The sequence below is a fragment of the Calidris pugnax genome, unplaced genomic scaffold (assembly GCF_001431845.1).
Source record: "Calidris pugnax isolate Ruff unplaced genomic scaffold, ASM143184v1 scaffold63, whole genome shotgun sequence".
Lineage (NCBI taxonomy): Eukaryota > Metazoa > Chordata > Aves > Charadriiformes > Scolopacidae > Calidris > Calidris pugnax.
In genome coordinates, this window is record NW_015090852.1 from 3,281,822 (window position 1) to 3,303,288 (window position 21,467).

Consider the following 21,467-nt stretch of genomic DNA (forward strand, 5'->3'; position numbering starts at 1 on the left):
AAAAAAAAAAAAAAAAAAAAAAGAAAAAAAGGGACCCCTTTATACCAGTTTGCAAGTTACACACTAATGTTGTGACCCACACATAGTTAAGTTCTATAGTTATAGGAAATGCATTAACAAGACACATTTATTTACTCTCCCCAGTCCTTCTACATGTCTCTATGAAGAGGGGAACAAACCACAGATTCCACTGCCCCATCCACAACCTCTGCCAACCACTCATCATGGCTCAGGATGTGACAGCAGGGAGGGATCAGCTCCAGATCTCCCATTCACCATCCAGCTGGCATGGCACACAGCCCGGAGAAAGGACAGAGGTACCAGGAATAGCCCCAGAGGCCACAGCTGGGAGATGTTACCTGCCCGGAGGAGAATGACTTGATCCTCCAGAGTCAGGTCAGAGAAGTGGGGGATTCGCTTGGCCCACTCAACAAGTGTGAAGAGCTGCTTGTCAGCCGCGTGGCATATGTTGGTGACAGGGTCATTTGTCTAATTAAGAGCGATATCAAAAGGAAAACAGCAGAGGAAAAGAAGAGAATTTGTTAATGTAAAACCTTTGATAATCACTGTCTGCACTACACACAGTATCAAGATTGTTAACAATACTCAGTAAAATGATCAAATTGCCAATAATCACAGCTATGTCTTGTTGAGAAGAGAAGATGTTAATTACTACTATCCCCTCTACAACCAACCAAATCAGCTGGTTGCTAGACTTCTCTGCTTGCTGTTCTTTGCAAAGCAAGCACTGCATGGCAGGTTGCAGTTCTGCCTCCCAGGGCACATCCAAAAGCCATCAAGCAGCCTCTGAACAGGCACGAACAGCAGTTTTATCCAAACCAGTAAAACCACAGCAGTAAACCTGCTATGTCCAGCTCTTGATCACTGGGGCAGACAAGCACTGCCCAGGGCTGTGCAACTGTGGAAGCCAGCAGAGGGTTCAGGCTCTCTAGCACCCACCTATTGCCCTATCTACTCACTGAAACCAAAGGGAGCTGGAAAAAAATGCTAGGAAAATCATCTATAGGCTGTTTTCTAGTTTTCATTCAGAGTAGCTTCAAAAGAAGAATTGCTAGCTATTTTTAGGCGGTGCAAAACAAAAACCCCTTGCAAAATGCTAGCCATTCGCATGGAGTTTGTCCTTTCAAATCACACCTCGAAGGCTCTCATCTCAAGCTGCAAGTGATGTTAGTGCCCCTTACTGAGCTTTCTGTGTTCACGTCGCTGTAAGACTCTGTCTTGGGTTCAACTGCCAGCTCAGCTTCCAGGATCCTCTCCACGGGCATGTCCTCGCTGCCGCTGCTTGTGGACTCGGCCTCATTCTCGCTCCGCTCCCTGCTCCTCTGCCTCTCCTCCTGCACAGCTGAGGGACAGAAACATTACATCCACAGCAATCCTTACCTGCTCACAGTGGGTCTCATTTCCTCTGGCAGGAGGGATAAGAAACCCCCTGGGGAGGGGGAGAACAGGAAAGAAAAAAAAATATAGATATTTCATGTGTACATCCATTAAAATGGCTATTCCCACCATTCCCTAATAACTTTGGGGTTGCTGTAGAACAGTAGGCTCCAAATTTGACCTAAGGTTGTGATTGCCAAGATACGAAGCTCCAGAATACAGGAAAGAGGAGCTGATACCTCCAGGTGGCAGCCTGGACTCAGCTGTCACTAGATGCTGGAGGAGGCAGGAGAGACCCAGCACCCAGACACAGAGGTTTGCTGTGCTTGCAGCGTGCTTCTAGCAGTTCCACAGCAGCCAGAGCACCCAGCAGCAGGGTTAGACTGTCCCTCACCCCCCGTTGGATCCACACACGCTGCCTGCCTCATTTGTGAGCAACCACTTAGCCAACCTGGTCCGGCCCTGGCATCACCTCTCTCTCCACCACCTCTCTTCCCAGCTCCTCCCCACTAGAAAGCAGTTCCTAGCCCCTCTGAATGCCCCAGTGCCTTCACTCTCTTCTCCGAACTCTGTACATTTTCCAAATTATCTACTGACTGGAGGAACAGAATCACTGAAATTCTCTCCAGATCTCAGTTATTAGCTCCCAGGGCCACTAGGTGTGTGGAGGACAAGTTGATGTAGGACATGTGTACATGGTACATCAAGTCTTGTGCTCAAGAGAAGTCCAGGATTTCTCCAAGAAAAATGTGCACCCAGAAGGGAAATAAGAAAATTCTGCTAAAAAAACCCAAAACCAGACACAAAACCCTGTGACCAGTAGGCATCATATCAGTTTAGCTTATTGCTGGGGAGAAATTTTCAGTCTGGGGAAGAGGAGACTGACGGGAGACCTTATCGCTCTCTACAACTACCTGAAAGGAGGGTGTAGAGAGGCGGGGGTCAGTCTCTTCTCCCAAGTCACAGATGATAGGACAAGGGGTAATGGGTTCAAGTTGTGCCAGGGTAGGTTTAGACTGGACATTAGGAAACAATTCTTCACAGAGAGAGTGGTCGGGCATTGGAATAGGCTGCCCAGGGAGGTGGTTGAGTCACCATCCCTGGCTGTGTTTAAGAACCGTTTAGATGTGGTGTTGGGGGATATGGTGTAGGGGAGGACTTTAGAGTAAGGTGGATGGCTGGACTCGATAATCCCGAGGGTCTCTTCCAGCCTAGATAATTCTGTGATTCTGTGAAAAGTCCCAAAACTACAGTCTTGCCAGCATCACTCCTCTGTGTGAGCATACAGCAGCAAGCAAGGGGCCAGAGTGCCTTGTAGCCCCTAAGGGACAGATACACAGCTGGCTTGGTCTCAAAGAATGGCCTGTACTGAGCTGTAGGCACCTATACACCTGAAAGGAAAGGTTCAGTGGGGGAGAAGGTGGCTGCAAAGCTGGCCCTTGCCATGCAAACGTTGGTGCTGCTAATGGCTCCCCCACCCATTAGCTAAGCACCAGGCAGTCAGCATCCACAGGAGTGGGAAAACCACCAAGGCTGAGGAATAAGGAGGCCTTTAAGAGGAGAGGGGATCTACATAAGCAGTAGGGGACACCAAGGAAGGGACCAGCTCAGAAAGCCCACAGCTCACAACAAGCTGTGGGAGAACGTGATCCCCATTTTCTCAATTATGTAAGTGCTGCTGGAAGAAGGGGGTGACAAGCTTGTAAATCAGATATTTGCATCAGGAGATTTCTTTCCCATTTGTCTTTACAGCTCTGCTGTTTGCAGTGGTGTCAGGAAATAAGCCCTTGCATCAGTCTTGCCTTACTCCAGTTTATGTTAGGATGCTTCCAAGGGAAGGGCCAGACCGTTGGAGGTTCCCCAGCACTGAGACTCAGCAACACTTTGCCATGCTCAGCACTTCCCTGCGTTTCTCCCAGCTGGGAAGATCTGCTTCCTAGCACTGCCCAGCTGCTAGAAAACTGGCAGCACCCAAGCAGACAGATCAGTGGGGTGTCCAGTCTGGTGCTGGTGAGGGAGGGCAACACAGGACACACATATGTGCCAGCCAGCTGGGGGAAGCATTTGTCCTCTTTAGGATAACAGATAGGAAGAAGCCAGGGAAGTGCTTCTAAAGTCATCAAAATCTTAGTGGAAGAACAAGCATGCCAAGGAAATACCAGTCCCATCCCACAGCCTCCAAACTCATCCAGGATTCCTTGTTCAAGCTTCAATCTGTCCCCAGTTTCTGCAGCTGCCAGAAAGCCCTTGTGATTATTGCAGGCAAACCCCTGCAGGATCCACCAGGGTCCCGGGGTTTAAATTTTCACACTCTGCAAAAGGAAGTTGCACTGACACCCTGGTCCTCTGAACCACTTTGCACCCAGCTGGAAGGAAGAGCTGTGCCTGGGATTAGGTTTTTGATTCAAGCTTGATGTTTCATGGTCCCCCGCTGTCCTAAGTGGTTGAGGAAGCACAGCATTGATGATGCTACAGGGAACAGGATGAAGCTCAGCTTGTGCCTACCATTACAGCTTCCTCCCCAGGCTCTGCCCTGCACCATCTGACCTCCTGCACAGGGAGCAGCTTGCATGCTCCACAGGGGGACAGTGTGGCTACCTAAAGGGACAGCTACACTGCCTGCTGGCATTCAACACTGGAGGCAGCACAGTTATTTTATCTTGAGAAAAAAAAGCCGTTTAAAAGCCATGCTACTTGTCAGTACCTGACCTTGCATCCGTCAGTATAATCTGGGAGACAATACAGCTCAGTTGTCCTTGCTCTACCAAGGGAGCAGCTTGCTGCAGGGGTCAGAGGTAGACGGATAAACACCCATGCTACTGGGCTTACCTTTCCCTGCAGCAGAGATTCACTTAGTGTGGCTTTTACAAAGATCTTTTCACTCTCTGTAGTTCTGTGGGAGAGAGGCAGGGCTGCGGGACCCACCACAGACACGTGACACCCTCAACAGTTCTTTGGAGGCTTCCTTCAAGTCAGTGCAAAATTCCTCCCTTAGGTCCAATTGCCTCAGGTTGGATCCTTGCTCCAGATCAACACCTTGGTGGTTTGTACCAGAAACCCAGTCCTTTGGGGATTGCTCCACTCCCATATGTGGAGTATGGGAGAGGCTGCATGAACTTCTTCCATACAGCTCTCTCCCACAGCACAAAAACACCACAGGACACAAACTGTACTACAGCTCATCTCCAAAGGTGAGGTTAAGAGTGGAAATGGCAGAGAACTATAAAATGAAAAGATAGAAATCATCCACCCTTATCTTTCAGTGCAAGAATTAGGTGACAAATGAAGCCAGGAAGTTGAAAACAAAAAAGGAGATGGTTGTTCACACGGCAGACAAGCAGGCTCCAGGACTCCTCACTGTTGGGTGCTGTCCACAGCAAAGGTTTACTAAAAGATAGAAAGAAATCCTCCACCCTTATCTTTCAGTGCAAGTATTAGGTGACAAATGAAGCCAGAAAGTTAAAAACAAAAAAGGAGGTGGTTGTTCACACAAGAGACAAGCAGGCTTCAGGACTCCTCGCTGTTGGGTGCTGTCCACAGCAAAGGTTTACAGGGGTCCAGGCCATTAAGGGCCACTAACTAAAGGCAAGCTTGTGGCAAAATGGCTTAATGGGTTCAATAATCACCAGTACGTGTGTTTAGGTGAGATGCAAAAAAAAATTACAGTGCAATAGCTTCCCTATCAGCCTCATTTCCTTTAAGAAACAAGGTCAAAACCGCCCTGAAGCTGTCAGTGTGGGTTTTTGGAATGCTCCAGCCTTGGAGGGCCACCAAGAGCCACATTTGCCCTCATGACTGTAAGGAAAATTTCTAAAAGCTCATTCCTTCCACCAGCCTGCACATACATACCTTCCCTCTTCATCCCCATGGCGAGACACTTCTGATAGCGGCAGTACTGACAGCGGTTGCGTTGGCGCTTGTCTATGAGGCAGTCCTTGTTGTCACGGCAGGTGTAGATCAGGTCCTTCCGGATTGTCCTCTTAAAGAAGCCTTTGCAGCCCTCACAGCTGTACACCCCATAGTGCTTCCCTGGAGAGGCAAGGGGAGGCTATCAGTGAGCAGGCAAGCATCTGCCTTTCTCTCCAGTGTGGAAGAGCTCAAACCAACCCCAAAGGTGTAAAAATGGCTGCACATGGCTTTTACATTTGCTTTCTTTTGGTCACAGCACAACTAATCTGCAAAACAGGCAGCCTGCCCTTGGGTAAGCCAGACCCATCTATGAATCCTGCAACGCCAGTATGGTCCCAGTGAGCCTCCACAGCGTTCACTCCTGTGAAGCCTCACTTCAGAGTGTCTGGGGAATTTTCATGCAAAAAGCCTTCCCCAAGAAAGAAAACCTCCTACCTGAAGATCTGTCCCCACAGATGGCACAGATGTGTTTGGCTAAGGATCCTGGGCTTGTAGATGGATAATTCATGTTCCCCATCCCTGGGAGACCTGGCAAAGGCTTGATGTCCTCTGAGTTGCTGACATTGTTTAGGATGTTGAGCTGCAGAAGCAGAAGCCACAAGACAAGTTAGAGGGTCGAGACTCATCTCTCAATGAAACCAACCCCAAATTGAGCTGACCCCTCCCTTTCTGCCCCTGCTGGGCTCGTCCCACAAGCTTATCTCCAGCAACTCCATGGGGCTGCCATGGGCAGCCAGACATCCTCTGGTGAATCCACCTGGAGGGATTTAAGCAGATGCCTGGTAGCAGATATTGCCTCTCACTCTGCCCTGATGCTGCAACCAAAGCCAGGACTAAGCAGAGCTGGAAAAGGCCAGGCAGCAGTCCTCAGCTGCTCAGTTACAGCCTCCAAGCAACAGTGTTGGTGGGATCCTGCCTGCTTCATTAGAGGATGCTGATCACTGGCTGTTCGCAGCCTCAAGCACTAACAGCTTAGTCAGGAAGCAGCCAGGCAGTTTGCTGCAATTAAACCTGCACTACTGCATGGCTGGAGAAGCTGTAATAATGTGCTTGGGTTTTGTTTTGTTTTTTAAGAAGTGACAAGTGGCTTAGATTCCCTGCCTCATGATATGCAAATCTGCATAAATGCATGAAAACATGGCCATCTCGGTCACTCCCTGCGACTCAGGTTCCCAAACACTGCCACAGGCTGGAGAGCAGAGCAGATTTGGTGTTGCCAGATTTTTTTATTTTTTTTTTTTAAAAAAAAAAAGGATCAGGCTGAGCATCTAAAGTCAGCTGCAGCGAGATGCAGGCGAATGGCCCAGAGCCCCCAGCTGAGATCCCCAGGAGCTGCTCACAGCTCCTGCAAGTTAAAGGTTACAAACCGACATCGATTAGAGACCAAAGCCTGATGTTGCCCAGGGCTTCATTTTATTGCTGTTTGCTTTTGAGCTGTTGTCGGCAGGGCAGTGAGGATTAAGGGCCATTGAGCACGTCTTGTCAAAAACTGTCCAGGCAGAGGAACATCTCTCCAAAATCACCATCAAATCATCTTTCCCACTGCCATGCTTTCGGGGCTGGGGATCGTTTCTTCATCATTGACCTTGTTTTTAACAGCTGCTGCAATTTATCAGCTAAATTTTGTCTCCCCAGGAAGAGGGCAGAAGTAGGGACAGAAAACAAGGCTTTGGATCAAAATCCAGCTACAGCCTTCATTACAGTCTCCATAATATCTAAGTGCTAGACTTCATGAACGTTGTTGCAAGTTTCTCCGTTTGCTCCAAGAAACTGCCCATTTCCCATGAAAAAGTATAATAATTTCTACAGGGAATTTCTGCAAAGAACAAGGGTTCATCCCATTGGGATTTTTTGCACCTGTCATTAGAAATACAAAAACCATGAAGCCTGTTTTCATCTTCTTCAACCCTGTCCCTTCATTCTGAAAGCTTCAACACACCGATGATATTGATAATACATCCAGCAAAATATATCCAGCAAAAATTACCACGTTAGGAGCGAGCTTGTTTTGCTGCACTGAAAATAAAAGTCATAGGAAGAAGTTACCCCAAGGCTCATTCTCCCCAGCAGAGAGCCAGCCCAGGCACTGGGCAGCTGTAAATCCAAAATTCGTCCAAGGAGAAGAGAAATCAGCCCCTTTTTTCCTCACAAGTGTCCAGCCAGCTTTTTTACCCTGGAAGCTTCTTGACAAGATGCTGAGCCAGGAGGAACTTTTTATGGTCTGAAATGTTCCTCAGAGCTCAGGTACCACATTTTCTTTCCCTCTGGCTGCACTTTGAGACAATAACAGGGAGAGAGGGTGTATGTAGGGGGAGAAACGGGGCAGCTTTAGCCATCAGTGTCTTCAGAGCTTGACTCCTGCAAGTTAAGTGCAATCATGTATGATATCTGGGACAACTGCTTGAACCCAAATCCATTAGCGGTCTCCCTGCCAAATCCCCAAGGCTCAGCTGTCTCCTTGCATTAGAGGCAACACAAATGAAACACGTTCCTTGGAGCTGGGAACTTGGCATGGTGCCTGGATTGGGGAAACCACTTCCCAGAGCATCCCCAGCCCGTAAGCCAACACTGCTACCAGGTCCACCACCACAAGGTACCTGCCCTGGATGCCACAGGCACTGTGTCCACCACTACAAGGTACCTGCCCTGGATGCCACAGGCACAAACATTGTCAGGTCAATGGGGAATAGTTGGGTGGTGTGAGGGGAGGAAGGATACCTTCTGCCCACTGCAGACAGCCCAGACCCCTGCAGGAGTTGAGGCTGCTGGTGAAAGTTAAGCCAAACCTGCCAAATCACTCTTATACTCCCTCAGAGCTCTTCAGGGGCCTTGCTACACCATCCTCTCCCAGCCTTGGTGGCAGGTGTTAGGAAGAGCTTCACACAGATCATGGAGACTGAGCAGCAGGGTCTGGGGCTCAGGGACCATCTTGCTGCTTCTTCAGCAGAAGCCATGAGGCTCCTGAGCACTCCCTATCTTCAGGTCCCACTAATACAACGCAGAAGTCTTGTTAATAAAAGACAGAATTTCCACTTAGATCTGCACTCCCAGAGCATTTCACCACACAGTCAAAATACCATATTGTCACCTTGGTCCCAGCCATGCCAGAGGTGGTACCAGGCTCTTGGGGCAGCATGTTCCTGTCCCTGCCCCACAGAGCCACCCTACTAGGCTCCCAGCCCATCCATGGCTCCGGGGAGGTACCAACCCCAACCCCTGGGTCCCTTCCCTGCCTGGAGGGGAAACCTCAGCACCTGAGTGAGCTCAGGCAGTAAGGACAGGAGCGCTTCATTTTTCTTCAGGCAAAGTTTATATGCAATGCAGTATGTGGCTGGCATTTAGCAGTAACATTTGTCTCTCTCTAGAAATTCTGTCTCCTTTCCAAATAATGAAACAAAGCAGGTATCCTTTTACAGGAGAAAGGGGAAAGCTTCACATGCTGCAGCCCTTGGCTATCCCAATTATTTCCATGTACAGGAATTATATACAATGCAATAATATATACATGTCCCTGGAAGGGAACTGGATTGCACCCGTGGCGAGAACAGACCTGGGAATTAGCTCTCTCCCCTTACTATGAAGGGATTTTGAAATACACACAGGTGTCTTCTCTATGTCTGTGCCGTGGGGATTTATGCAGAGAGATTCACATGCTGGAAATTTTTCTTTACAGCTGATCTCCCTAAGTGGCCAAAACGTACCAGATTCTACCAACCAACCCACCCCCTCAAGTTTCTGAGATGTACCCCAGTCTCTGAGCACCACCAATGGCAGCAAAGCTTTAACCTACCTGTGGACTGGCATGTGTCACAAAATTCATGCCCGGGGCTGAGGACAGAGCGACGGGGTGTGAGCCAATGGAGGATGCAATGACTCTGTACGGTGAGCCCAGCGTGTTCACTGGAGACCCGATTGCATTCATGGGGGATGGCAACGCCCGGGAGGTGTTTGCAGGGGCCTCGAGGTAGTTGTGGTGCCCGTCCACCGAATTTCCTGTGGAAAGGCTGGATGATGGGCTCACGGACGTGGAGCTGGCATGAACAGGGGAATCTATAGGGAGAAGAATAATGATTAAATACAGTACGAACGAGGTTCGCTGTACAACAATCAGCTGCCCAGCCTTAGTTGTGTCAGCTTAGATGCTGGCCAAGGCCCAAAGCCAACCAGCATACATGCCTTGTGCTATAAAGGGAAAGAGCAAAACAGTGGTTATGGTACAGGAAATAGAGTTACACACAGCAACAAAACATATTACGAAGCTAATACTTAATAATCAAATCTTCCTTCACTGCTTCAGTGTTTCAGCTGACTTGGAAGAAGGTACAGCTGCCTGCCTGCTCCAGGCTGGTTTTCTCTGAAGCGTTTTCTGAAGTCCCATTTCTTTTGACCAAGCTGGCTCTAAGAGACACCATACATCTGAGACCATTAAATGCACACTGACCAGGTTGGAAACCCTAAATGCTCCCCACATCTTATAAGCACCTTTGCTGCCTGCAATGGCTCAGGCATCGTGCTCAGCAGGCTCCTCTTTCCTTCCCATGGCTCAGCTCTTCCCCTTTCCACCCACTTACCTCCCCACCATGCTATTTCACACATTCCTCCAGCTCTCAAAATTTGATACTAGCATCTTCAGGAGGAGCTGAGGGAACACAGGAGAGAAACCACCCATGATACACTAGCAATGCAGATGACAGGATGAGGCACTCACAAACTACTTTTTCTCACTTAATACGAGGTAGAGCAGAGGCTGCAGCCACACAGATATACCTGGGCAGACAGTCTCACAGCCACAAGGAAAGAGGGTTTCCTCCTTCCACACTAAAGAGCTCCAGTGCACATTGCCAAACTGAGCCTCACAGTAGCCCCATGAGATCCTTCTGCCCTTGAACCCCACTGGAGAAGAGGTAGCATAGAAACGCAATATAACCTTGATCATTGCCACTTCAGGGCAGTCTCTGAGGCTGAACACCTCACCCAAGGCCTAAACACTGCCGCCTGTAAGTCCAATCTCAAATATTCAGAGCATATCTGGGCATTAAATGCCCACTAGTCCTGATTGGTTATGTATCTAGCTGTATTTTAAGGATTTATATGACCTTTTCTCCCTCCCCTAGAATTTACCAACCCCAGTTAGCATTAGCTGTCGTTAACATTTCAATGAACCATTGTTTCCTCTGTTGGCTTTTCAACACAGGAGACCATTCCCTGGAGTAGCAAGGCAAAGATGTTGTCTGGGAAGGTCACGCAGTTGGTTTTCCAGGCTGGCACAGAGGATGCTCATTCCCATTGCATTTGCAAGTAAGGCAGTGCTTTGGTGTTTTGTTTGTTTAGTTTTTTTCCTCCTTTTAACATTATTGCAAAGTTATTTACGTGACAGTGTTTGTTATTTTACCTGAAGTAACAATCAAATCTGATTCAAAGAGAAGATGCACAATAAAGACGGGAAAAGGTCAGCTTGCTGAATAACATTAAAGACATTTGTCAGAGTCAAGGAGGACTCGATCTGCTGTTATCAACCCACTTCAGACTTAATTCTGCAGAGGGAGGGGGAGAAAAGGTCTTTGTCAATTCTTGCTTTGGCTTTTTGGATCAATTCTCCCAGTGGGAAAGCGATGTGCAGCAAGAGAAAGCCGGCTCAATGACAGTAGTAGAAGCCTTGGAGGCAGTGAGGCGGTCTGGAGGCAGAGCCAGGGCTCCTGCCCGCTGCTGGAGAGTCACCTCACGTCCCCCTGCCACCATCATGGAGACATGCAGCCTGTTTTCTGTTAGCAGACAGCAAAATCCCTACCTTGTAATAGTTTCCAAGTGCAAAAGCCTGTCACCCCAGAGACAGCTGCCATGAGAGCCTTTAGGAGTGGGCAGAACCCCTGTGGTGCACTGTGGGCACCACCTTTCCTAAGCACTCAGCTCACAGAAGCACCTCAGTTGTTTCCTGGGACTTAAAAGGAGCATCCTGACTTGCTCCATTATCAGCCTCAGAGAAAAATGAATGCATTTTTCATCAGCTGCAAGAAGACCGGTACCATAGCGTGCAGTCCTCCCCAGCATCTGTAGTACAAACTTAAAAAAATTGGTTTTATGCCTCTTTAAACAACTAGATAAACAACATTGCCTTTGAGGATTTTTCAGCTTGGAAAAATCAGCCACTTGCAGGGGAGATTGGGCAGAAATCTATCACATCAAGACAGCTAAGGAGAAGAATGATTCTTCATCCTTTTCCATTAACACAGAAAAGGGCATATTTTGAAAGTATCATGAAGGAGATTTAAACCAACAAGAAAACACTCCCAGGAGAGTTATTTAACTGTTTGCATTTACATCAGACCTTAGGGAAACACTGTTACTACTGTTTCTCCACTAGAAGGTCTCCAAGTTTCAGAAGGACCCAGAGGAAGGCTTTTACCCAAGGAAACTGCTTGCTATGGCAAGTCCCATGGTGTGCTTGTGGCTGTGCCAAGAGGAGACTATTCAAGGCCTATGGCCAGGGGAATCCCCTAGCCCTTAGGGTGGGATTGAAGGTTGAAGCCAGGAAGTCTTGAGGGCTTGTGCCTACCTCTCTTACCCAGCAATAAGACACCAAAGAGGAAGCACAAACGCATGAAGGAGTGTTTGTTGGTAGAGATGGACAGATAAATCAGAAAATCTACAGGTGAGCACATGGGCATATAGTCAGGTTCTGCCAGGGCTTGATGACACAAAACAGAGTCAACAAGCTTTTTCCTAAGGTACCTGGCCACACTGTCCTTCCACGTCTTGGACAGACACATTGGTAAACAAAAAAAAAAACCACACAGAAAAAGAGCCTAAACAACCCACCCAATCAATTTTGTATCCACTTTTTATAAACTGTAATACAAGCCCCATTTAGAAAAGCAGAAAAAAAGAAATAAAAAAGAACACCAAAGCAATCCTGCAAGGTGGTCCAAACTTGGACTTCTAGTCCTTTCCTGGGTTAAGCTTGCTGAGTCAGTCCCTAAGGAAGCAGAAATGTACCTTCCTACACCTGCAGAAATACTCCTCTCAGCTTCTCATTTTCAGGCTGGAGTGCTCCAAGAGAGATACAAGATGTGACTGCTACCAGGTTATCAGCTTGTGCAAGGAACAATTTGCACAGCTGGCAGAAGGTGTGCAGGAAGGGCCGTGCAAGACATTCCTGACAGCGGGGTTACTTATTCCCTGAGCTGACTACCCTCAAAGTTGTTTCAGTACAAAGGAGCCAGGCGGGCTTGGGCAGCGCAGGCAGCAGAGATTGCAAATTTGATTCATTTTGGTTGAAAACAGCATCATGCATCTCCCAACAGAAAGCAACCAGAAAGACCTTAGCCTCGCAGGGATGGCATGGCTTTCCTCAAGGTATTTTCTTGCATCATTTGGGGGACAAACAAAAACATCAGCGCTGCAGCAGAGCAGGACCAGCAAGGAGCTGCTCTGTGATGGGGAAGCAGCTCTGGCAGAGAGCTGGGGGGAGACTGGGGAGATGGGACTCAGTCCTGCGTGCCAGCCACAGCCGGCCGCCTCCGCCTCTCCAGCGGCATTCGGCGTAGGTGACATTTACACAGACCAAAGCGGGCCCAGAGTCTGTCCGTCAGGTAATGCGAGGTGACAAGCGATGCCAGGGATGCAGCCAGCTGGGAGGGGGCCCCACAGAGAGGAGGGCAGCCCTGCATCGGGAGGAGAGGACTCTGCAGCTGGCATAGTCCCTGCTTGTGAGCGCCAACCGCAGCTCCCAGACCGGCCAGGTCCCCCACCTCTGCTGGGGACGACTGGCTGAGACCCTGCATCAAGCATCAGGGCTTGCTACTGCTTTTAACCAGCTACTCTAGATTCAAGACCAGCTTATTTCTGATCCACAAATGGGGTTGTTCATGTCTTTCTCCCCTCTCGCCTTCCCTTTCCTTCCCCCCCCCGCCCGCCGACATTAATGCTTGGGCAGGTAGGTTCAGGGAAGCCTGATACATTTATTTCTCTCCTGGAGAAGCAGGAGAAGAGAGAAATGGAGGAAACTGCCTTGTGTGGATTCTCTGATGCTTCCACTGCAAACATGAAGTGTCCAGAGAAACCAGCACCTCAATCAACCCTCCACGAGTTGTCTTGCACAGACGCACACACATATTGCTCACTACAAAGAGAAGGCTAAAGTTTAAAAAGAAGAAAACTTGCTTCTGTGTGCTTGGACATTTCAAACTGCCTCTGCAAATGCATCACATCACTTGCTGCAGAGAGCAGCTGTGGGTTGAAAGTGTGCAGAGAGACACAACGTCCATCCTGTTGCTTTAGCATTCAGAATAAGGATCATATCTAATGTCAGCATAGACAACTCTGTTGATGATAGAAAAAAATCAGGAGGGAAGACCCTAAGAACCACTCCGTTCTCTATATTTTAAAAACAGCACCCTTGGGGACGTAAACAACATTCACCCACCAGCCGCTGAAGCTAAGCAAGGACACAAAGCTTTGACACCCCACTTCCATCTGTGTTTCACCTTAGCAAAATCCTAGTCCAGGGTGGGAAACTTGCATGAGCAGCCTCACAAAATCAGAAACAGACGTCCACCATTTACCTCACAGTAGATGTGTTGGTGTCCGACAGACACATCTACAGAGCACAAAGCTCCAGGTCCACTATACTGAAGCTAAACAGCCGGGTCTGAGCTAACACAGCTGAATAAAGCCAGCTTGGACACCTCTGTGCTGTCAGCACTTCACAGGTAAAGCTGGGCCAGGCACAGAAGCAAAGACAAGCTGCCAGGGTGCACAAGCAACCACAAATGCCTGAGCAAAGACAGTGGGAAAAGAAGTGTCCAGCCTGCAACCGATAAAGCTGTCTTGATTTTCACCCAAATAATGGCAGGAAACCCCAGCTTCAGCAATTCTGTTTGAGCAGAAAGTGGAATTAGAATGCACAGAGATCAGAAACATCCAAATCCTATATGCACTGTCTATTTAACCAACAGGGGTAGCAACTTTGTTTTGGTGAATGCCCTTCAGTTCTAACACCTAGCAAAACCTTGAGAGGAAGGGTATCGGTGCTGAACACTGGGGTCAGTCTTCATCTAAGGCCTAAAACCATCCTACCTCCTGAGACCTGCAGATCCCTGACAAGCCTGGAGATGATGATACTGTCAAGCTTCACATTTTTGTTTTTAATATCAGAGGGAATCAAACGCTGGAACAAACTCTTCAAGTAATGAAAAGCATGCTTGTGCTTCTCAGGCCTCAGATACACACAGAAAGGGTTCATTTCATTGGCATGAAAATTGCCCTGCCTGACACACAACTAGCAAAACTTTGCAGATACTTCATCCTCCACAGATCAGAGAGCACCAAGAAGTGGGAAGAGACACGTGGAGAAGGGCTGATTTCAGCAGAGGAGCACGGGCGTGCGTGGGAAGTACAGCTTGGCAGGCAGCTCGTCCTTGGGGATGACCTTCAAGGGGAAATACCTGTGAGAAACACTCCTGAAACTGGATGAATTTATGTGGCAGGGAACCTGTGTTAATTGGAATCAAACAAAGTTTTGCTGCTATGACTGCAGAAGTCGTTTTTATTTAATACATAGAAGCTAAACTGAAAAACCATTCCCTCTCTGGTGGTATTTTTAACTGTCCAAGCAGATTTCCACAGGCAGTACAGATTGCCACGCTAATATCCTACAGAAAGGTTATTGGTTTTGCCTTGCCTTTAAGGTCCAGTAACCTTTGTGCTTCCATCTTTTCGCTCAACTCTGAGTCAATAAATAATGCAGCCTTCCCCTGACAGCTAACATCACAGAGGAGCAAAAAATTTTGGAGGTGTGCTGGCACATACGTGAGCAGGGGCTTCTGCGACAGGGATCTGCACAGGGCAGGAGACCAACAAGCAGGAGAAAGTTTCCCCTCAGCTCTTCGGGTGGTGGGAAGAGCTGCTCCCTCTTCTCTCAGGTAATGCTCCTCTGCTGCCCTTGCAAACAGGGGCCACCCAAAATCTGGCCCACAAGCAGCAGTGGGGTGGAAGCATATGAGACATTCATCTGCCCTGGTGCAGGCTCAGCATCAGATGCTATTTTGAGGCCTTGGTCTGGTTTGACTGAACTTGGACAGTGGGTCAATAGCTTAATATGTCTAAGGACATTTGGAAAAGATAAACCTGCATTTAACTGCATATTCTTTTCCCCAGGAAGCCAAGATAAGGAGGAGGGAAAAAAGGAGCAAAATCCACAGAAGCTACGTAGTCTTTGCCGTGACTTTGACAGGAACTATGCGTTATAGAGTAACTCTATGACTATGGTGATCTTGCCAACCAAAGACTCCTTTAGCAACTATTTGTCAGGTAATTAATATAAGGACTGCAAGCCAAAGCTACTCACCCCAATGCATCATATCCCCCCAGTGACCACATTAACACACAAGAGTTGGATGAAGTTTCTCATCTCCAAAGAAATAAAAGCTGCTGAATTTGAGTCCTGAAATGCTCTTCATGATTGTATGACCAGATTTTTCTCCTGGCCAGTGGGATCTGCAGCACAGCATCCACCAGAAAAAAAAAAAAACCCACATACAAATTCCTACAGTGGTCTTTAAACTCCTGGAGAGGCTACAGGTCCCCATCAGAAAGGATTTAACTGGCTGCAGGGTCTGTGGCTGCCCCAGGCAGCTGAACGCAAGTGTCTCCTGCTTTAAAAAAAAAATAATATATTAAAAAAATAAAATCTGCATTTCCCTAGGTGCAGCAGTTGCCCAATCACTAGATTTTCTCATATTTCTGCTGGGTCAGAGAGCCCTCTTCTCTCTTCATATATGCAGTTATAGTTACGGACATGGCAAACTATGACATCCAGAGAAAGAGCATCCTGCAGGTCACAAAACCTGGGACCATCACAGATTAAAACGGTGCCAGGCAGCAACCCCACTTCAAGCACAACCCGGGTTTTACTCTCCCTATCCCCCAAACGACCTGGCCTAACCCCGCTTTGCTTGGGAGAGCTGACAAGATTGCAGCCGGAGGTGGTGTGGCCACAGGCCAAGTTACATGAGTACTAATAAAAGAGACTTTGTGGAGGAGCCAAGTAAGTTCTTGTCCCCAACCAACTGTGCCAGAGAGTGCTCAGAGAGAGAGGACAGCCAGCACAGCATCTTTCCTTGCCCTGGGAGCTGGGCTCTGGATGAAATGCATCCTTTTGGAGAATAAAACCACATTTTGAAACCCTTTCCTTGCTCCTATAGCCCAGGCTGTGAAGGAGAATCCATCTGCTTAAGTGCACATCTCCTGCTTTAGATGTGTAAGGGTGACTCATCTGAACACTTTCCTGCTGCTCTACCAATTCATCAAGAACACTTCAGAGTCTGTCCTTTCCTCATTGCAAATGATGCGCTTATTACCAATTTGTGTATATGTACATTCTCAAATTCAATGATTTTGTTCAGAAAATTAAGATCAGTGAGTTACACACCATCAAAAACGTGTACCTTATTTCTAACCTGAACGCAGATAAAATTAAGTTAAAGCATATGCAACAGTTACTTGAATGCAAAAAAGAAGAAAGCAAATACACGCGCTCTGTTTTTTTTTTTTTGCTGTTATGCTCAAAATGAAGCCCAGAATTTCAGAGCTAAAGGAAATCTGAATACAATAAGAGCTAGACATGCTGAACAGGAACAGCCACATCACCTAAACTCTGCCCTCCAGCAACACAGTGCAAGAACAATGAATGCAACAAGCTGACAGTCTTGTGTGGACACTGCCCTTTTCCACCATCCTGATGTCCCCTATGCAGGACGGGGGACAGTTTCATAGCTATTTTTAAAGGAGGGGGAGTAGCAAATAATGAACATATTGTAGGCCTGCCAGAGATGCAGGTTGCCTGCATGGGCTTTGTAGTGAGGATCCCAAGGCAGTGGGAATCTGCCACACCACACCACCATTGATGGTTGCTATGTTTCCCCCTGCCCCATTCCTCTGAAAGCTCGAGTGTCCTCTCACACAGCCCACGGGCCCTAAAGTTGTCTGGCCAGAGCAGCAATTGCCTTCTCAAACAGGCAGAAATCCCTCCCTGCAGACCCAACAACCCAGGGAGAGGCACACCACCTGCACACCTCAAGCTGTCTAAGGAGCATGGAAGCTCTCCAGCTTTGAGGGTAGTGTAGATGTGAACGGTGACCATCAGTTCTATAGTGCGCAGGCAGCAGAGGAACAGCCAAAACAAAACTCAGCCAATGCTTTTGCATCTCGGTTGGTGGTTCACCTGCAGCAAGCTCCTGCTTTTCTAAATCAAGTTAGAAGCAGGTTAAAACACCAGTTAAATATACTTTCAAGTGAAAGTTGAAGTCCCAGCGCATTGAATGGCTGGTGGGCTGGAGAATAGTGCCTTTGCCTTTATTGGTGGAGCAGAAATACTTCTGTTCCTACTACAAGTTTCCTCTCCTAAAAATCTCCCAAAGGCTCTGCTGAGTGCTGTGACCCCTGCCTCTACAAGGATCTGTGCCTGGTTCTTATGAAGATCGGTTTGAATGTCACTTTTCTTTCACTTCCTTGTAAATTTGTAATACTCAACAAATTAAATACAAATAACACTTCCATTGTTTCACTCTTATTGCAGCAATAGGAGAGAGTTTGGCTGGTTCCTTAAAAACACCAGTGAGCAATAGATTCTTCCAACAAGTCGTCTCTTTTCTGCAGAAACTGCCTAAAAAAAGGTATTTTGGAAAGTCAAGCGCTTGTGAAACTTGGGGATGACTTGATGCAATACCAATGACTGTTCTGGAGTTGGAGAATTACCAGAGGTGAGCATCTGGTGCAAGAGGGAGGAAAAAAATATACACATAGCGGGAACATCCCATGCGCAATCCAATGTCTGCACAAACCTCTTCTCTAGCAGAGAAATAACTGATGTATACAGCCTGGGGGCCTCCAGAGAGTGTCCTGGAGGCATTTACCCACCCTGAAAGGCTGAGGAACAACTTGAGTAGTTTTCCAGAAATACTAAGACTTTGCACATCCACAAGTGACAATACACTGTGACTTCCCTGGAGCGGCATCAATATTTTGCCAGCAGCCAACATGTGGGTGCTCCCAGTGCCTTACAACCAAGCACTCCAACCTACCCACTCCCTGCCTCGAGTGGGGAGCACCCTAGAGCTCCTCAGCCCATTCCCCTCACACATCCCCCGTGTCAGGACAAGAAGACTAACTTCAGATAAAAATAACGAGTGAGCCCCACTAATTGCAGAGCCCATTTCCCGAAGAGCAGTTCTGTTTTTTTCAAGTGGGGCTCGTTCACTTGTGTGTGCAGGGGTACTGCAGCTCACAGCCACGCAGACACAGCCCTTCACAGACCGTCGTCTCGCTGTGCAGCCTCATTTGGCTAATCTGACACAGCTTCACACGATTATGGTGGTATCTGTGTCACAAGGGCAGGAGACAGCCACTGGGCAAGGAAAGAGCCCTCTTCAGATGTTCCCGGGGGCTGTTTTATGTTTTAAAAGTAATTTTTTTTCCTCCAACAACTTAATAAAAATGCAATTGGAAAGATACTTGGTTTGGTCCTGTTCTTTCAATTTCATACGCAAATATATACATGCACCTCAAATGCCATACACTAAACTTCAGAGCAAAGAGTCATGGTTTGAGTCAAGTCCTGCATTAATTTCAGGCAGCTTGGTTTGGCTGTGCTGAAGTTCACAGCACGTATAATCACAGGACAGCTTCAATCATAAGCACACAGGCATCATAGGTTACAGCCACACACGAGCTAGGTTAAACACGTTTTTAAATTCCCTTTACTCCCCCCCCCCCAACACACTCCTACTGTGGGATCAGTTCCTCCACCTAACCCAGAAGGCACAGATTGCAAACGCGAGTAAAATACTTACTGCCAAAGCCCGCAGGAAACTTAATGAAGTGAGGATAATTCCCATACATGTTTAATCTTCAGTTCATCTCTTGCCTTTCTAAACGCAACTGCCCTCCTCTAACTTCAAAGCTGCCTGGAGCGTGGCGCAGCCTGCTGGGGTCGGGACATGGCTCTGAAGGAGCAGGGGCTCTCAGAGGGTGCCGGGGCAGCTGTCTCCTCCTGTGGCCTCATCCTCGCTTCACGCCGGCAGCAGCTGCTGGAAGGGATAAGACATGCTCTTGTTCGCCGCCGCTCAGGGCTGGCTCCCGTGCTCAGCTGTCTTGGCTCCCTGCGAATTCGTGGCCGACTGTCCGGGAAGCATAATCGTCCAGATAAGACACTGATCAATGCATGACGGCTCCGGTATAGATCAGAAATCGGGAGGAAAAGAGGGGGGGGGAATTAGGTTGTTTAGGGGAGGAGCATCCTAGGGAAGGAGGGGGTTGCTTTGCTTTTCCACCAGTGAAGACTCGATGCGGTTTATTAGTTATACTAGCCCCAGCCATGTGGAGGTGTTTTCCGGACATGCAAAGAGCCAACCCTGCTCCTGCCCTGTCTGTCAGCCAGTCCATCCTCAGGGCAGATGTGCAACCCTCCCAAAGCTCGGAGGCAAGGGCTGTGCAGGGCAGGGACCTCCGTGCTCCCGTCCCACACCAAGCCTTGCCTCGGCTGTGCTCCTTGGCATCAAGTTGTTGCCCCTGCCGTGCCAGACTGCAGTCACCTCTAGGAAACGCAGCCAGGACCTTTCTGGGGCTAGTGGAGCTGGAATCTCAACTCCCTTCCCCAGCCTCACCCAAAGGGGTTCAAAAAACATCCAAACCACCCTAAAAAAGCATCACTACCCGGTTGCTAAATCTGCATGGGATGAGAAGAAGTGGGGACACAAAACAGAGCCCAGGGGGCTCAGTCAGTGAAGCGTTCACAGCCACAACAGCAGAATGCAGTAGGCTTCACAGACAGTCCCATACACACATCCACAACTTTGATTTAACATCCATCCACCCTGACAATGAAGTACTGCAGTAAATAGGTAGAAATAAACAGAAACAAGTTCTGCTTTGAACAGGTGCCCAAGCGAGACAAAGCCACATGTAGTCTCCAGCGTTGCCTCCTCTGTGACTGGTACTCAGGAGGGGGAGCAGTCCCAGTTGCTGCCCACCCAGCAAGCCCCCTACCCAACTGCTGCAGTTTTGGGGAAGAGGCAGGGATGCAGGCAATAGCACAGCCCAGTTTCTGTTTTCTGATCTGGGTGACCTGGGATTAAGTCACCTCAAAGGAATGGAGGAGGGAGGAATTTTGCCAGAGGTTGTAAAGTGAGCAGAGACCAAGGTCTGCATTGCCTCAGATGCAGGGCTATGTTGGAGGAGGAGGTTGCAGCACTGCCATTGGCACGAGCCACGTGGCAGAGAAAAGGGGGCACAGGACTCCTGTCTTCAGGAGGCTCACACAAGGGGCTCTGCCTTCCCTGAGAGGCCACGAACCACCCCTGCATATAGGATGGGGAACATGCCATGCAAGCAGCAAGACAACAAAGAGGGAAGATCGGCAGATTAGGATGTTTGGCATCCTTCAAGAGCCTTCTGGCTCTCGGCCCCCTCCAGATCACCCGAGGGCCCATGCTGCCCTTTGGCACTAAGCGTGCTACAAGGGGAAGGCATTGCAATATGCCAGCACAGAGCTACTCACAGCATCCAGCCGCAGCTCGGGCAGATGCTGACTGAGGCGCTGTCAGCCCCGAGGTATTGCGTGCGCAGAAGGAAAGGTTACCCTTGTTAGCTCTGTTTCTTGCTTTGCTTTCAGACATTGCCATACCCATTTCTCTCCAGCCAGAGAGTTTAAGCAACAGAAGGTTGGGTTTTTTGTTTTGGGTTTTTTTTCCCCCCCCCTCATATTAATGATTTTTAACTTATTTTTAAAAGTGATCTTGCTCCTCCCATTTCTGCTCTGAATTTGCTTGCAAGCACCTCATAATATCAAGAGGACACCATGCCATGGACACACAGCTCTTTATAGGCAGCAGGTCCCTCAGAGCAACTCCAGGACTTAAGAATTTAACTGGGCACAGGAGCCTAACAATTGGGAGCACATCTCCACTTAGCAGAATGATTGGATAATCAGGCTGGCATCAGGAACAAGGAGATTTGCATGCAATAGTATCAGGGTTCTGCATAGCCCATAAGCTGTAGCCCAAGTATATATGCACTGTTTTTAGCTCACATCTAAAAAAAAAAAAAAAAAAAAAGAAAAAAAAAAAAAAAAAAAAAAAAAAAAGAATAAATATAGAAAGAGGAAC

The 21,467-nt window shown here is 48.2% G+C and overlaps 1 protein-coding gene across 1 annotated transcript in view; it reads right to left on the reverse strand.

Annotated features, from left to right (window-relative positions):
• Positions 1–19,386, reverse strand: part of RXRG (retinoid X receptor gamma) — a 33,303-nt gene extending 13,917 nt beyond the window's left edge. The window contains exons 1-6 of the mRNA XM_014943282.1: positions 19,155–19,386; positions 9,098–9,357; positions 5,743–5,887; positions 5,248–5,427; positions 1,203–1,363; positions 360–489 (exon numbers count right to left, since the gene is read on the reverse strand). Coding sequence (XP_014798768.1) covers positions 360–489; positions 1,203–1,363; positions 5,248–5,427; positions 5,743–5,887; positions 9,098–9,357; positions 19,155–19,203 — 925 coding nt within the window. The 5' untranslated portion in view covers positions 19,204–19,386. The remainder of the gene's footprint in view (positions 1–359; positions 490–1,202; positions 1,364–5,247; positions 5,428–5,742; positions 5,888–9,097; positions 9,358–19,154) is intronic.
• Between the last annotated feature and the right edge of the window lie 2,081 nt (positions 19,387–21,467).